The sequence below is a fragment of the Sinohyriopsis cumingii genome, chromosome 2 (assembly GCF_028554795.1).
Source record: "Sinohyriopsis cumingii isolate HCF-2022 chromosome 2, ASM2855479v2, whole genome shotgun sequence".
Classification (NCBI taxonomy): Eukaryota; Metazoa; Mollusca; class Bivalvia; order Unionida; family Unionidae; genus Sinohyriopsis; species Sinohyriopsis cumingii.
The window spans coordinates 131849190-131868338 of record NC_142962.1 but is presented as its reverse complement, the minus strand read 5'-3'; the positions used below and the strand labels follow the sequence as shown (position 1 = coordinate 131868338).

The window sequence follows — 19149 nt, the reverse complement described above, 5'->3', positions numbered from 1 at the left end:
ATGAATTTCCAGCAATCCTGGATAATACCACTTCTTTCTTTCTTTTGATTGATGAGTACTTAAACTAACAAGACATCATCACGAGTGAGGTGGAGGAAAGGGTATGACCATTTGTTTACCAAGATGCCCATATGGCATCAGATTCATTCATGACCAACTAGACCTTGGGATTGTGTGTGTGTGTGTGATTTGGAACGTAGCTTTAACAATTTTTCAGTCATATCACTACGATGTCTGCAGTGTGACAGTTTATAGTGATGTCTAGCACTGGGGCATCATGCTGCAGACATCTAGCATGATGTTCTGCCCAATCACATTATCCAGACACCAGACTGACCACTCCTAACACTAACCTCTTAATGCCTAGGGTTAAGCAAGGCAGCTTTAAGTGCCATTTTTATGTCTTTGGTATGCCTCTGCTGAAGGGGTGGTGGATAAATCAATGAACACACATGATTCAACTTCTATACCTTGTATAAAGACATTCTGCTAAGGCAGAGACTATAGGGAATATATGTAATGCATAAGGGTTGTTTTATTGTCTTCTTATCTAAATAAAGTTTTTGACAAAGGAGACATTTATTACAGTAAATGTGATTCAGCTACAATGAATACAATGTATGTAGAAACAGAGGCCTCCACTTTTGTCACAGAGGGCAAGCACTGTGTTTTTCAATAAAACAACTGTTTATATGTGACAGATGCCCCCAATAATATTAAAAATGTAAAGTGCAAACTAGTTCAATAACTGCATAAAAGTTTTGACAGGAAACCTTTAGAACTTTACCTAGTGTTCTTATTGTTACGTCAAATATAAAATTTGATACCAGTCCACGTCGTGCTTCAGCAGTTACCAACATAAATGAAACTGAAGGACAAAATTCTAAATCAATCAGGTGCAGAAACAAAATTCATTGGTAATGTGCCAAGTCAAATAGGGTTTATAAAACTGACTTGCAAACAACCTTCGTCTTCTTCATGAAATGAATATTACTAAGTTTTATTTCAATGTATGAACTTTAAAGTTCCAAACAGAACTAAATTTTATTACCGATGTGATGCAACGTGACTAAATGGGACATTATGTTAAAGGATTGATGGACATGGGCAAGAATGAGGGTGGGGGTAAAAAAAAGTAAGAATCTGCTAAACTTAAGATTGCCTTTATCATAAAACAAATCTTCAGTTGCACAGTTCTCTATAAACTTTAACATGATCCATATGTAGTGTAAAATGTATAACTCAATTGTGAACAGTACTTACTTTATAGCCGATATCCTCAAACTCTTATTTTCCAACAATCGGAATGTCTGCAAAAGTAGACAAAAATAATATAGTTTTTTTTAGAGCTACTGTTATGCACTTTACAAAATTTATAATTTCAATCAGATAGAAAATTACATCAGTCCCAGATGTATAGTTGAAAATGAAAACAAGATTTACATAAGAAACACTTCTCACCATTATTCTTTACCAAAAATTAGTAAATCAGCCCATGATGTATAGTTGAAAATCAAAACAACATTTACATAAGACAAATAAAATATTAATGTTGATATACAATGACTTAATATTTTTTATTTCAATATCATAAGAAACCTATAATAATAACCATAACAAATTTGGCAAAATAATTTTCCTCAAGAGTCCAACTGGTCCTATCAAATTTAAGAACATTAGAGACCATTACTGACAATAAAAGGTCACCATTCTGACAAAAGATGAAAAATGGGAAATGGGAGAACAAGAAAAAAAATTTATGGTACATAAATGCATCTCTCCTCCCCAGTGTTCTAGATAATGTCAGGGACATATAACATTTACTATATGGACAGACATGGGCAACTCAATATGCCTACCAGTGCCCTAGATACAGACATAAACATAAAACTTTACCAGACAGACAGATATGGGTAAACTCAATATGCCTATGGTGCCTTAGGTACCAAACGAAGCATAAAATTTTGCCAAATATATGGACATAGGGAATACAATATTCAACACCCATGCACAAGACAAATTTTATATATAAAAGATTTACAGACATAGTAACACAGCAAGCTCCACCCATAACCTAAATACTGACCTACACAGAAAACGATAACATGGATAAATATCCTAACACAATGTGCCACAATTATCCACAGCATGGGATATATATAACTAGCAGAGTATGAAAAAACTTCAAGCAAAAAAAATATGTTGAAAATGACCTTGGCCAAAATATTCACATTTAAAACCGATTTCCATTCTGTCCGACCTTCTGTAGTATGTGTACAGAATTACACTGGCAAATTTACAATGATTCAGATGCACTGAGTACATAAAATGCGGACACAAACCTCAATCATTTTTGTCAGAGAGGGCAAGTTCCAATCATCACTATCATTATCTGCACAGCAACATTTACATCATGCCAAGGCAATCATAATAACTAACCCTGTACAAGGACACATGTCCCAAGAATGATTACTTCCAAAACACCAAACATTTTTTTTTCAAAGGGAAGCAGAAGCATTTGCTAAATTGTGCATGAATTGCATTTAGTGTCAAGTCTTATTCTCCCATAGAAGAGCAAAGTTTATTATAATCATTGTAGATTTACAAAATATTAGTGAAGTCTGAATCTAATTTCAATCTTGTCTGAACTGAAATGTATCCATCAATTCAAAACTGATTTGCAGTTGGAGGGCAACATCAGTCATTGACAAAAGATCTAATCATAGCAAGAAATGCATGTCATATTCACATTTTTCAAAAAAAAAAGTAATTTCTGAGATTCAACATTAAAAGCTAATGAAGTATTTAACAGCATACAAAAATTGTACTGATATAAATGTTTTACAGAACAATAACCTAAACATTAAACTGTTGGATCGGCATTGATAACACAAAATGCCCTGACTATATCCACGATGGGATATACATCCAGAGGGGTATAAAAAAAACCTTCTAGCAAGGGCAATAACCCATTATTACAGCACAAGATGCAAACAATATAAAATAATCAAATCTTAAATTCTGTCAGTCCTTTCTAGAATTAAAAAGAAACATTGTGCATATTAAAACTGAAGAGAATTAAATTGGCAAATTTACAGTGATTCAGATGCATTGAGTACATAAAATGCGGACACAAGCCTCAATCATTTTTGTCAGAGAGGGCAAGTTCCAATCATCATTATCACTATCTGAACTATTCTGATAACTGTTATGAATGATTGATGTATCTCATGATTATCTCTACTAAGTGCAATGTATCAACCAGATGCAAGGTCGCTTCATTAGTATGTGTGGAGCTTGGTCTTTATTGAATTATGTGTGCATGATTCAAATTTTTAACGTAGCTTTAACAATTTTTCAGTCATATGCCTACAATGTCTGCAGTGTGGCAGTTTATAGTGATGTCTAGCACTGGGGCATCATGCTGCAGACATGTAGTATGATGTCCCACCCAGTCACACCAGTCTGACACCAGGCCGACCAGTCCTGACACTAACCTCTTAATGCTAAGCGTCTAGAGAGGCAGCTGTTAGTACCATTTTTGTAAGTCTTTGGCATGACTTGGCCGGGGTTCGAACCCACGAACTCCCGCTTCCAAGGCGGTCACTCTAACCACTAGGCCACCAGACTTTATCGAATTAATCCAAACCTTATTGATCCCACCATATATTCCAAGTCTGCTCAAAACTGGTTAAGAGATATGGCATCCTGAGAGCTAACAATTAATAATATATTGATGTTGCATGATAAATGCTGGGTCATACCATAAGCTCACTTGGTGTTATTGAAAGATAGGTAAAAATAAGTTGAAAACGACATCAGCTAAAATACTAACAAATACTGTCAAATTTCATTTCCATTTTGTCAGTCTTTCCAGAGCTGAAATATGATATATTTGCAATGTAAATTTACACTGATTCTGACACACAAAGTAGATAAGACAGGGGTGCAATCCTCGATCATTTTTGTCAGAGAAGGCAAGTTCCAATTACCATTATCCCTATCTTCACAATTCTCTGATAATTCTATGATGAATAACTCATACATCTAATGACTGTACACACTGCAATATCAGCCAGATGCAAGATCATCTCATTAGTAAGCATGGGGCTTGGTCATTATCGAACTGATCCAGACCACAATGATCTAGCCATATATTCCAAATTTAATTGAAAAATGATCAAAATTATAGTCTAGAGTGGCAACAAATAACTGCTGATGGATGTCACATGATAGGCTACACACAACAGACGCAGGCTGTATCATAGGTACACATGACATTACACAAAGGGTAGGTTAAAACACAGATAGAAAAGGACCTCAGCCAAAATACAACATAAAGAAATATTTAACAGCATACAAACACTGTACTGGTACTAATGTTCAACAGGACAGTGTCCTAACATTGAAACTTGGATCAACATCAATAACAGTATGTCCCAAATATATCCATAATGGGAAATATATCCACAAAAGGAGTATAAAAAAATCTTCCAGCAATGGCAAAAATCCATTTAAAAGAGCACAATAAAGTTGAAAATGACTGAATACAAAATAATCAAATCTTATTTACATTCTGCCAGTCTTTCTAAGGTTGAAAAGAAACACAGCATATATTAAATGTATACAGATTTAAAGACAATGGCAAATTAACTGTGATTCAGATGCACTGAGTACATAAGATGCGGACACAAGCCTCAATCATTTTTGTCAGAGAGGGCAAGTTCCAATCATCATTATCACTATCTACAATATTTTTTGATAACTCTGTTATGAATAATTGATGTATCTCATGATTATCTGTACTAAGTGTAATGCATCAGTCTCATTAGTATGCATTGCGATTGGTCATTATCAAAGTCATCCAGACCTTATTGATCTAGCATTATATTACAAATTTGGATGAAATGAGATCAGAAATATGTATTCCAGAGGGGCAACAAATAACTGATGATAGATGTCGTATGACATTACACATAATGGATGTGAACAATGCCAAAAGCTCACATGGCCATACAAAAAGATGAGGTGAACACAAAAACTGAAAAGGTCCTCAGCCAAAATACTAACAAGTCAAATTTCATTTCCATTCTGTCAGTCTTTCCTCAAGTTGAAAAGAAACACAGCATACATGGGATGTGTGCTGAATTACAGAGATTGACAAATTTACAGTGATTCAGATGCATTGAGTACATAAAATGCGGACACAAGCCTCAATCATTTTTGTCAGAGAGGGCAAGTTCCAATCATCATTATCACTATCTGAACTATTCTCTGATAACTGTTATGAATGATTAATGTATCTCATGATTATCTCTACTAAGTGCAATGCATCAACAAGATGCAAGATCGCTTCATTAGTATGCGTGGAGCTTGGTCTTTATCGAATTAATCCAAGTCTGCTCAAAATTGGACAAGAGATATGACATCCTGAGAGCTAACAATTAATTATATATTGATGTTGCATGATGAATGCAGGGTCATACCATAAGCTCACTTGGTGTTATTGAAAGATCAGATAAAAATGAAGTTGAAAACAACATCAGCTAAAATACTAACAAATACTGTCAAATTTCATTTCCATTCTATCAGTCTTTCCAGAGTTGAAGCATGGTATATTTGCAATGTAATAAGAATTACAGACATGGGTAAATTTACAGTGATTCTGACACACAAAGTAGATAAGACAGGGATGCAATCCTCGATCATTTTTGTCAGAGAAGGCAAGTTCCAATTACCATTATCCCTATCTTCACAATTCTCTGATAATTCTATGATGAATAACTCATACATCTAATGACTGTACACACTGCAATATCAGCCAGATGCAAGATCACCTCGTTAGTAAGCATGGGGCTTGGTCATTATCGAACTGATCCAGACCAAAATGATCTAGCCATATATTCCAAGTTTGTTTGAAAAATGATCAAAAATATAGAGCCTAGAGTGGCAACAAATAACTGCTGATGGATGTCACATGACAGGCTAAACACAACAGATGCAGGCTGTATTAAAGGTACACATGACATTACACAAAGGGTAGGTTACAACACAGAAAAATACCTCAGCCAAAACACAACATAAAGAAATATTTAACAGCATACAAACACCGTACTGATACTAATGTTCAACTGGACAGTGACCTAAACATCAAAATTTGGATCAACATCAATAACAGAATGTCCCAAATATATCCATTGTGGGAAATATATCCACAAAAGGGGTATATAAAGAATCTTCCAGCAATGGCAAAAATCCATTTAAAAGAGCACAATAAAGTTGAAAATGACTGAATACAAAATAATCAAATCTTATTTACATTCTGCCAGTCTTTCTAAGGTTTAAAAGAAACACAGCATATATTAAATGTATACAGATTTAAAGACAATGGCAAATTTACTGTGATTCAGATGTACTTAGTACATAAGATGCAGACACAAACCTCAATCATTTTGTCAGAGAGGGCAAGTTCCAATCATCATTATCACTATCTACAATATTCTTTGATAATTCTGTTATGAATGATTGATGTATCTCATGATTATCTGCACTAAGTATCTCATGATCATCTGTACTAAGTATCTCATGATTATCTGTACTAAGTATCTCATGATTATCTGTACTAAGTATCTCATGATTATCTGTACTAAGTATCTCATGATTATCTGTACTAAGTATCTCATGATTATCTGTACTAAGTGTAATGCATCAGCCTCATTAGTATACACTGAGATTGGTCATTATCAAAGTCATCCAGACCTTATTGATCTAGCATTATATTACAAATTTGGTTGAAATGAGATCAGAAATATGTACTCCAGAGGGGCAACAAATAATTGCTGATGGATGTCATATGACATTACACATGATGGATGTGAACAATGCCAAAAGCTCACATGGCCTAAAAAAAGATGAGGTGAACACAAAAACTGAAAAGGTCCTCAGCCAAAATACTAACAACAGTCAAATTTCATTTCCATTCTGTCAGTCTTTCCTCAAAAGAAACAGCATATATGTGATGTGTGCTGAATTACAGACATTGACAAATTTAGTGTGATTCAGATGCATTGAGTACATAAAATGCGGACACAAGCCTCAATCATTTTTGTCAGAGAGGGCAAGTTCCAATCATCATTATCACTATCTGAACTATTCTCTGATAACTGTTATGAATGATTGATGTATCTCATGATTATCTCTACTAAGTGCAATGCATCAACCAGATGCAAGATCGCTTCGTTAGTATGCGTGGAGCTTGGTCTTTATAGAATTAATCCCAAGTCTGCTAAAAACTGGATAAGAGATATGGCATCCTGAGAGCTAACAATTAATCATATACTGATGTTGCGTGATGAATGCAGGGTCATACCTTAAGCTCACTTGGTGTTATTGAAAGATCAGGTAAAAATGAAGTTGAAAACAACATCAGCTAAAATACTAACAAACACTGTAAAATTTCATTTCAATTTTGTCTGTCTTTCCAGAGTTGAAATATGATGTATTTGTAATGTAATAAGCAGTGTATCCCCCAGGGGTGTAAAATTGAGGGTACAAAAAAACCCTTGGTGTCAAAACTGGGGGTCAAATAAAAAATGTGGGAGTCAAAAATGTACTGACAAATTTTCATACAACTCATACTTTTTCAGCTTGAAATAGGATATTACAATTTGCACAACATACTCTCTCTTTTTCTAAACATACAAATACACCAACATATACAATTAACAAATGCATTGTCCATTCAAAGAATAATTTTATTAGTTCATTTTTCTTTTAAAGTCGTACGTTTAACAGTCTCCTCAAGCAATATTATAGCCCAACACATTACATATAAGCCAATACAAAAAGCCAAATAAATCTTTTTAACCAAATGGGAGTTAATTTACTGCCTTTCATAAAATGTGTACTATCATAGGTTTCATTGTACTTCTTCTTAGAACACATTTATCCAAATATCAAGGTAGATAATGATTCATCTTCTTTCTAATAATTTACACTTGAACTTTAAGATCTTTCTTTTATTGCAGCAAAACTTAAAAACCAACAAAATCGGCAATGACCCGCTGACTTTGTAATCCAAATAACGCATTTGTCTCTGCAAGCTTACTGATTTCTTTGTTGTGAAATGATGTCTTAGGTTATAATGTGTTTCCAGATATCTTATGGCGAACGAGGGCAGATTTTTAAAACTTCTAAAATCCTGTCATGAAAGGATTATTCACTTTTGCAGTCTTTGCAATCACGCGATCAGAAGTCACACCGCCGGTGTCACCGGTAATCATACTGAATGTGCCGTATTCCAGTCAAGGAAATTATTTTCTCCATTTTTCATTAAAGTTAGATCCACAGTTACTCTTTTGTGTTCTGCTTCTTTCACTTTCTTCGCTAGTGCTTTGTAGTGCATGACGTTTTAATCTGGAGATCACTTTCTAGTGCAATAAGCCTTGAGGTTAAACATCCAGATGACAGCTTGCTGAGCTCGATGGAAATCGTGAGAAGCTCGCGAGATATGGGGAAGCTACTTTGTCATAACATTGCCTATGCTAGTCTGGTTCATTGTTTTATATGTTCCCTGCGTTGCACTTTGCTATACGAACAGAGAAGCGCAAGGCAGGGAGCAAACAGAGCGGGGAACCAGTCAATGCATATACTCGAAGTATATACGATTGCATCCATCGTCCAATGCATTGGATATTAAATAAATCCTGATCATATTATGAAAATCCATTGTGCCAAAAAAACGCACAGCAACAAAATGTGTGCGTCAATTTTCTCCAGCGTGCATCGCTGACGCACAAATGTGCGTAAAGGGAAACACTGAATAAGAATTACAGACATGGGTAAATTTACAGCGATTCTGACACACAAAGTAGATAAGACGAGGATGCAATCCTCGATCATTTCTGTCAGAAGGCAAGTTCCAATTACCATTATCCCTATCTTCACAATTCTCTGATAATTCTGTGATGAATAACTTGTACATCTAATGATTGTACACGTTGCAATATCAGCAAGATGCAAGATCACCTCATTAGTAAGCATGGCGCTTGGTCATTATCGAACTGATCCAGACCACAATGATCTAGCCATATATTCCAAATTTGATTGAAAAATGATCAAAAATATAGAACCTATAGTGGCAACAAATAACTGCTGATGGATGTCACATGACAGGCTAAACACAACAGATGCAGGCTGTATCATAGGTACACATGACATTACACAAAGGGTAGGTTAAAACACAGATAGAAAAGGACCTCAGCCAAAATACAACATAAAGAAATATTTAACAGCATACAAACACTGTACTGGTACTAATTTTCAACAGGACAGTGTCCTAACATTGAAACTTGGATCAACATCAGTAACAGTATGTCCCCAATATATTCATGATGGGAAATATATCCACAAAAGTTGCATAAAAAAATCTTCCAGCAATGGCAAAAATTCATTTATAGAGCACAAAAAAGTTGAAAATGACTGAATACAAAATAACCAAATCTTATTTACATTCTGCCAGTCTTTCTAAGGTTTAAAAGAAACAGCATATATTAAAGGTATACAGATTTAAAGATAATGGCAAATTTACTGTGATTCAGATGCACCGAGTACATAAGATGCGGACACAAGCCTCAATCATTTTGTCAGAGAGGGCAAGTTCCAATCATCATTATCACTATCTACAATATTCTTTGATAATTCTGTTATGAATGATTGATGTATCTCATGATTATCTGCACTAAGTATCTCATGATTATCTGTACTAAGTATCTCATGATCATCTGTACTAAGTATCTCATGATCATCTGTACCAAGTATCTCATGATTATCTGTACTAAGTATCTCATGATTATCTGTACTAAGTATCTCATGATCATCTGTACTAAGTATCTCATGATCATCTGTACTAAGTATCTCATGATCATCTGTACTAAGTATCTCATGATTATCTGTACTAAGTATCTCATGATTATCTGTACTAAGTATCTCATGATTATCTGTACTAAGTATCTCATGATTATCTGTACTAAGTGTAATGCATCAGTCTCATTAGTATGCACTGAGATTGGTCATTATCAAAGTCATCCAGACCTTATTGATCGAGCATTACATTACAAATTTGGTTGAAATGAGATCAGAAATATGTACTCCAGAGGGGCAACAAATAATTGCTGATGGATGTCATATGACATTACACATGATGGATGCAAACAATGCCAAAAGCTCACTTGGCCTAATGAAAAGATGAGATGAAAACAAAAACTGAAAAGGTCCTTAGCCAAAATACTAACAAGTCAAATTTCATATCCATTATGTCAGTCTTTCCTCAAGTTGAAAAGAAACACAGCATACATGGGATGTGTGCTGAATTACATAGACTGACTAATTTACAGTGATTCAGATGCATTGAGTACATAAAATGCGGACACAAGCCTCGATCATTTTTGTCAGAGAGGGCAAGTTCCAATCATCAGTATCACTATTGGCATGGCAACACATTAAAATTACATCATGCTAAGGCAATCATAGTAAAGGACCTTGTTAAATGGATATGTTTTCCATGTATGAATACTTCCAAATGCCAAATGTTTCTTTTCAAAGGGTAATGGAGGCATTGTTTAATTGTGCAAGAAGTGGTATTAAGTTTTATTATAATCACCAGATTAAGAAACAATCTGTGAAGTCTGAATTTACTTTTAATATTTTTTTTTTCTTGATATGTATCCATTAATTCATTCAAAAGCTGATCTGCAATTGGAGGACAAGAAAACAACCAATGACAAAAGGTCTAATCAATGGAAATATTTACAGGCCATCACAACTATTATTATGCACAAACTAATTTCTCAGATTATTATTCACCAATTTTTTTCTCTCTCAAAGATTGTTATTCACAAAAAGTGATTTCCCTGTGATTCAATACTCAAAACTAATAAAGTATTTAACAGCATACAAACACTGTACTGATACTTATTTTTGAACCGGACACTGACCTAAACATTAAACTGTTAGATAGACATCAACAACATATCATGTCCCAAATAAATCCATGGTGGGAAATATATCCACATAATGGGTATACAAAAAAAATTCTTCCAGCAAGGTCGATAATTCATTATTAAAAAACCAGAAAGTTCAAAATGAATGCATTCAGTACCAAATTTTATTTCCATTCTGTCAGTCTTTCTCGAGTTGAAAAGAAACACATTATCTTTAAAATATTTACAGACTTAAAGACAATGGCAAATTACAGTGATTCAAATACTTTGAGTACAGAAGATGTGGACACAAGCATCAATCATTTTTGTCAGAGAGGGCAAGTTCCAATCATCATTATCACTATATGCACTATACTCTAACGATTCTGTTATAAATGATTTATATATTTCATGATTATCTCTGCTAAGTGCAATACATCAACCAGATGCAAGATCACTTCATTAGTATGCATGGAGCTTGGTCATTATTTAACTTCCCCGGACCATAATCATCTCACCATACATGTCAAGTCTGCTCAAAATTGGATAAGAGATATGGACTCCCAGTGGTAACAAATAATTGCTGGTTTCTGTCACATGATGAATGCAGGACCATACCATAAGCTCACTTGGTGTTATTGAAAGATCAGGTAAAAACACAAGTTGAAAACGACATCAGTTAAAATACTAACAAATAGTCAAATTTCATTTCCACTGTCAGTTCCCCCCCCCCCAGCTGAAAGCACGGTACATTTGCAATGTAAGCAGAATTACAGACATGGGTAAATTTACAGTGATTCTGATGCACAAAGTACACGAGATTGGGATGCAAACCTAGATCATTTTTGTCAGAGAAGGTTAATTCTAATTACCAGTCAAAATGCAAACAGTACAAAATAATCAAATCTTATTTACTTTCTGTCAGTCTTTCTAAGGTTTAAAAGAAACACAACATATACTAAATGTATACAGAAATAAAGACATTGGCAAATTTACAGTGATTCAGATGCATTGAGTACATATGTGGACACAAGCCACAATCATTTTTGTCAGAGAGGGCAAGTTCCATTCATCATTATCACTCTCTGCACTATTCTCTGATAATTCTATTGTGAATGATTGATGTATCTCGTGATTATCTGTACCAAATGCAATGCATCAGCCAGAAGCAGCATCACCTCATTAGTATGCATAGAGCTTGGTCATCATCAAACTCGTCCAGACCCTAATGATCTAATCATATATTTCAAGTCTGATAAAAAAAATTGGCTCAGAAATGTGGCCTCTAGAGTGGTAACCATGTTAGCTAACCAGGTGTGACATCATCTCATAACATACATGGATCCTCACTCCTTATTGGACTTGTCCATGATTGTGATGATATGAACCCATATTCCAAGCTTGAAATAAGATCAGAAACATGGGCTCCAGAGTGGTAACAAATAATTGCTGATGGCTGTCACACAACAGATTGCACGGTACACAGGAGATACCTCAAGTTCGCTTGTCTTTATAGAAAGAAAAGGTAACACAAGCTGAAAATGACCAGTAATGCAGACTGGTAAATATATAGTGATTCAGACGCATCGAGTACACATGCTGTGGACATTGGCCTCATTCCTTTTTGTCAATGAGGGCAACTTCCAAATTACATTCACTATCAGCACCATTCTGTGACAAGTCAGAGATGAATAATAGAACTATCTCATTATTATCTATAAAATATGCTATGTTGTTTAGTTTGGTGTTTTATGGCATAGCAACAAACAAAGCTGTTATCGCACCAAAGCAATTATAGGAAAATATTTTGTACAGGGATGTGTTCAAGTCTGCAAATTTAAATTCCAAACTTTTCTTTTCAGAGGGAAATGTAGGCACCACTTAACAGATGGTACTCTCTAGTGTTAAAACTTATATGCAGCTTGAGGACAGCAATTTAGAGCGTCTAATCAAAACAAGAATTTGGGATCAACGTGTTTAAGTTGCATTACAATCCTTCAAGTGGTTTAAGTAGAGTGGCAATAACAATGGATCGACGAATGACAGACAACAGGCCATCACTCAAATTCTTCTGGTCTATGATCAGCAGAACTAACACTGAACTTGCAACAGCTGACATCCAATCAAATTAAGCCTGTCACATGTTCACAGACAATGACACGCCTACAGCGGAGTATGACTGCATCATTTGAAATGCTAATGTCACCAATTACAGCAGTACCTTGTACTGATGAGAGCAGATTTTCACTGCAACATGAAAAATAGTGAATGCTTTCAAGTTTCAAATTAAAGAATTCTTGTTTATCAACAAAAGCATATTTCATAATTAGATACCAGACCTGCCAACCCTTTTAACAAGACCTTCACAGAAAGTCAGTCAATAGTTTTCCCTAAATTAGACTAATTTTCAGTAAGGTGTACAAAACATGTACTGCTGTTGTCAAGTTGGAAAATATGCAATAAAAAAGTTCAGAAGTGTGACCAGAGACTGATGCAGCGACAGTAACGATTATGTTCAACTAAACAGTTTGTAATACCTCCAGTTCAGTTTCACAAACTGCAGTTTCAAACCCATGAAACTTAGTGGATTCTTTTTGTCTCTTAACTAGATTTAAACCTTGGCTTTTTGTTTTGTTTCTAAATTTCACATGATGATGGCAGTATCTCTCCTTCCATGAGAAATGCTCAAATCAACATGACTTCCAATAAACATAATTGTTGTCATTCCTGCTTTTCCCTTCAAAGAATTTGAACATGCCTTTAAATTATTCTGTGCTGCCTATTGAAACTTTATAATGGCTTACTGTCCCTTTCATTGTGAACATAGATCATTTGACAGATGCCATTTTATTGTAGAAAATTCTATCAGCAATAGCTTGATCATGCAGAAGTCTCAATTACTTCGGTTTTTTTAGTCTGCTTCCTTGACAAACCACTTTGAATCTAATATGAAATCTGAGATTTTACCACAATCACAATTATGCAATGTTTGCTATTATTCCATGAATCTGTATTTAAAAGGCTAATTTCAGGATGACTTATGGTCAAATCAAATGGGTTGGCAGGTCTGAGATACTATAAGGCCCAGGTCTTGAACACAGACTGTTTTAAAATCTATTACTCCCATGCTAATGGTTAGCAACTCCAGTAGACATATATTGTATACAGTTTTCTACATACCACTGGAAAAAAGTTTCAATGCAAAATAGTCTCTATTTGTAGACATAATAGTGAATGTGCTGTTTAACTGATCCTCAGATATCCAACTTTACAAAAATAGCTCCTACAATCCGTTGCCATAACTGTATTGATCGCTTAAAAATTTTAACTGTCCCATTTCAATAAAGTCTTTAAATGTCTAAAAAAAAAAACCTTTACACTGTGACAAAATCTGGGGATTTCATAGGTGTGATGTTCACTGTGAAAATGTATTTAATTTTCTTGACTATTGAGATATGGTAACAATATTTCCCCACCACAGTTATGGCATGTTGGTCAGTTAACAATCTGGTGATAAATCGACACGTACACCTACTCACTCTCTCAACACACATTTCCAATATAGTATTTGCAGAGAAATATTCCTATATTTGGAATTGCAATGAATTCTTTGGGTATACATGTAATGAAAAATGTATAAATTGTAGATTTATGGTTCACTTCAATGTCTGATATCATATTCAAGGCACTATCAACAGGTTATAGCATTTATGCATTAGACGATATAGCGGGCGTGTCACTGCTTGTGACCACATGATAGATTTAATCTGATTGAACACAGATTTTACAGGATATGACCAAGCTGACTTACAGAAGTCTCATATACACTGAGTGTATCTGTTGTGTGTCTGGCAAAATACTCCCCATCCTGGCTCCATCTGGGAAAAGAAAAAGGAAAACAGCGATATAGCAATTCAATGTCAAAATGTCCAAAGCAAAGTACTTTGAAAACAACATGAAACCCTTAAACCTTTAAATTACTTTTTTGGAATGTTTTTGCTTCAGTTGCATCAAGGATTATTATGAAATACTGAAAACAATTCCTCAAGATAAAGTTGTCTCATTTTTATCATAGATGACTGAAGTGTAAATGTTGGTTAAATCTTTCAAAGTTATAAATCTGATTCAACTGCACACATTTCCACACCTGTTTTATTCTGGTTTGTACGTGAAGTCCTATATCTATAAAGTAGAAACATTTTTAATAGAGATTGATGGTTTTGACTAAGTGCATCAAGTCCCACTTCCGGTCAGATCAAATATAACAAACAGCTGTCCATGTGTACACACCCTGCAGATTCAGTGCAGCTGTATGTACATTTTATCTATAAAGATGCTGGTGCCAAAAAAGTAGCAAAGCTCTCCAAAAGCACACAATGCAGGCAGTGTGACGTTCCCTAAGAAGCAAGAAATGAATACCAGAAGCAAAGTGTTCTATACAGGAATTTAAAATGGGAAATGCACACACTAATACACCAGTGATCCTACTTGTCAAATTAAAGGGGGCTCTGAGTAAATGTCCTCTTACCATCCCTCCCTCTCTTGCTCGCCCGCATTTCACAGCTTCCCCATAATCATAACTGCATTTTTTGCTTGGAAAATCGTCCTCAGTTTCCTCAGGAACATGACCATCAACACATTGTCTGCTATGTTCAGCTGCTTTGACAGGTACTATTTCAATGCCAATGGTAAAACTATTTAAACTTTCTATATTATTATTATAATTACTGCACACACAGGAATAATTCTTGTTGCACAACTCTCCCTCTCTGAACTTGCATTCTTGTTTGTAGTTGCACACAGGATCATGCATCAACACAGCTGGGATGCAACACTTTTGACCAAAGCAAGAGAGACGTTACTTACTTGAATATTGGCCACGTGGCTTGTGTTGTAGTTTCACAGTGGAAACCTCTCTTCTTATGACCAGTTCTTAAATCCCAGATGATAATGGCCTGTGGCTCCTCCGACTTCTCAGGAAGTGGACTGAATGTTACCAGGTATCTAAAATGAAAAAAAGAATAGGTTGTTTTTGCAAACAATAATACTGGCAAATGTCAATGCCACGTCCAAACACTTTATCCACTAGTATGATTCAAAAGGCTGCCTTAAATATTAAAAAAAAATAGTATTCCCAGTATTTATTAGTTTTCTTCATGTAATGACCATTCACAGAGATGTTCATTGTAATAAGTTGTTCTATAAATGCAACTGCATCTTTGGATCCCAGTTTGCTAGAACCTGCTATAAATTTTGGGCAAGAGCGTTTCATAAGGTAATCAAAACTGCAGACCTAACAACCACAAAAAGACCTTTCTTTTAGGCAGTATATATATTTCCATAAGTTACATACATTTTCATTAAAATATCATGTACTGGTATTGTCAAATAGAAAAACAGGTTTTTATAAAGTTAAGAGTGAGCTACTGCTAGCCATGGTTCCGATATATCAACCCTTCTACATCTTGGCAGATCAATCAGATACTTCAATGTTTTGGGTCTGTGAATTTCATTGCATATGGCTGCAAGTCACTATGTCCAATCAAAATCAAGTTCAAATTTGAACACTGTTCCAACATGAATTCGTGAAGCGATCTTCGAGTCCGGGAATATTTATCGGAACAAATGTTTAGCATGGTCTCCAGCTGATCAAGGTAGAACTTCAGCGTTGGTAGCTTGCAGGTCTTCCGTCAATAGCTTAAAATATTCCAGAGCTGAAATCTGCTGCGCGTTCTTAATTTTCCCAACCTCGATGTGCTTTTTGCTACCAATATGCTTCCTCACGTCTCTGCCACCATGCCCAATGCTAAAATTTGTGGCACACTGCGTGCAAAACGCACGATGTATTTCGGTGTTAGCTGGCTGAACGCACATCCAATTCTTTGTATATTCGAAACTAAACATAACTTTCTGTGCAATACATTTCTTTTTCCTTGTTGGTGAAGACATTATCAACATGCGACGCCAAATCGCAATTCAAATCAATGTTTGCGGCGCATGCTTTCTGGTTAGGCCCCAGTTTCTCTCAAAAGCATTTGTAAAACTACTCTTATACATATAGATTAAAATATGCTAAAATGCTTGCTACTGGGCCAACTGTACCAAACAGCTATAGTTCCACTAATATTGCAACCAGCCATACCGGACTGTTTCGGCAACTTCTGATATCATTAATTAGTTAGTTTTGCCCATCACCCCAGCCGGGGTATAGGCCACCCACAAAAGATCGCCAGAGGCTTCTGTCCTGTGCCTCCCTTCAAGCTGACTCCAGGTGTGACCCATCTTAGTGATGTCCGCCTCAAGGTCGCATCGCCAGGTGTTTATGGCTTCTGCGGGCTCGCAGCTTTCACCACACAGCATCATAAATCTTCCAGAAGAAGACCCTTCCTCCCTCAGGCTTTCAGTTTCTGGTTTTTCTTCTGTTCGCTTTTTTGTAGCAAGTTGGGTTTTACAGGGTCGGGTTGCTAGCCCCACGCCCAACCCTCCTCCTTTTACACCCGGGCTTGGGGCCAGCAATGGCGGAGTTTCTGATAAAAAGGGCTGATACTTAACGAGAAAAAAGGTTATAATATTAAAGATTTAAAATAATTGAGAATTGGGGAATTTATGATTTGTTTTTGCATGCACCATGAATCGCTGAAAAAAGTCTTTAAATTCATGCCAAAATTGTGAGGGCAGGCAGCTGTGCATCTGACACCAAAATCAATAGGCTTCTTTCCTACCTAAGTACATAATATCCTAAAAGTTTGGTCTCAACTAGTTCTTCTTAGTCAATAATGACCTTACCTTTAACACAAAAATTGATAAGGTTCTTCATTACTCCCAAGTGCAAACTATTCACAGATGGACAACAGACAGGGTTAAAGGGTAATAGGTTCGGCCATACCACAGGTAATTAAAAGATCAGCTTCCTTTTCAGTAGCATCAATAAAAAAAAAAAAGAAACAAAATTCCAAGTGCAGTTTACTGCAAAAATATGGACTTTTTATATCACTGTACAAATATGACTTAATAGATGCTTACCATTTCAAGTACAGAAACTGCAGTCTTACAGACTTGTTGATTAAATTCCAAGGCATATGATAGTAAAGAAACAATAACTGAAATCTTACTGGCCAGTTTAGACATAATACTTTGCAAGCATGAGTGGCTAGCTGCAAACTTGACAAGTTCCACCAGATCAGCCACAATTCACGTTTTAAAAAAATAGTTTAGAAAACAAACTGCCCTTCAAAAATGTGATATATATTCCTGATTTTGCAAGGGACAATACAGGAGTGTTAATTTTTACCTTTCACAGGGAGAGAAGTCAATCAACTGTACACCTGGATGACTGTATCTCATAATCTGATCAAATCGTTCCCCACCCCAAAGTGCAATTCCCTTCTGATGAAAGGTTGCCAGATAGTTTCCTTTAGGAGACCATCTCACATAGGTTTCTGTCCATCGCTGCAAGAAAAAAGCATAGTTTTGTTTCAAATGCTTATAATGATATTTGTTGAACTTATTTTCTTAACTTTGCTATTACTTCCAAATCTTTTGAGTTCAAGCATCAGGGGTCTCAAAAGCAAGACAAGCAGTCTGTTGAACCCATTCCTTCAACTGTGTCCATGTATTGATGTATTCCATACATGCACACACAATCTGTATCCAACTGGCTACATCTTCAACAGAACATTTAAACATTGGTGATGCCAGTGGAAAAGGTATATCCATGTCTCACTACGTTTATGCAGATGAGAAAAACAACAGCTTTGTACAAGAAAACTCTAAAACCAGGCATAACAGATTGAGCTCGGTATTGGCTCTTGTTAAATTTAATGTTAATGAGGAAAATATACATTTTGATTTGTATAAAAGTAACCATTACTTCACATCCAAATGATGGAGAGAGGATCCAGTAACAATAAGATAGCTTCTGATATAGTAGCCAATTTAATTCAACAAAGGTCTAAACCAATTATATCATCAAAGTATCGGTAGGCCACCTTTTTATTTATTTATGCCACATTTAAGTGCTATACTAAATTACAACAAAGCTCCAAATTAGCCAAAGTTTGCTAGACCGAGGCTAGTATATCAATATGTGTCCATAACAGTTTTGTGGGCAAGATTATAGGATTCAAAACAAGTAAATTTCTTAACCTACCAGTCCTCCTCTCAACAAGGA

General features: G+C 35.5%; 1 protein-coding gene across 1 annotated transcript in view; it reads right to left on the bottom strand.

Moving 5' to 3' along the window:
• Positions 1 to 19149, bottom strand: part of LOC149805854 (eukaryotic translation initiation factor 3 subunit B-like) — a 52613-nt gene that overhangs the window by 18426 nt on the left and 15038 nt on the right. The window contains exons 6-9 of the mRNA XM_089950580.1: positions 18271 to 18428; positions 15846 to 15983; positions 14791 to 14857; positions 1264 to 1310 (exon numbers count right to left, since the gene is read on the bottom strand). Of these exons, the coding sequence (XP_089806706.1) occupies positions 1264 to 1310; positions 14791 to 14857; positions 15846 to 15983; positions 18271 to 18428 (410 nt within the window). The remainder of the gene's footprint in view (positions 1 to 1263; positions 1311 to 14790; positions 14858 to 15845; positions 15984 to 18270; positions 18429 to 19149) is intronic.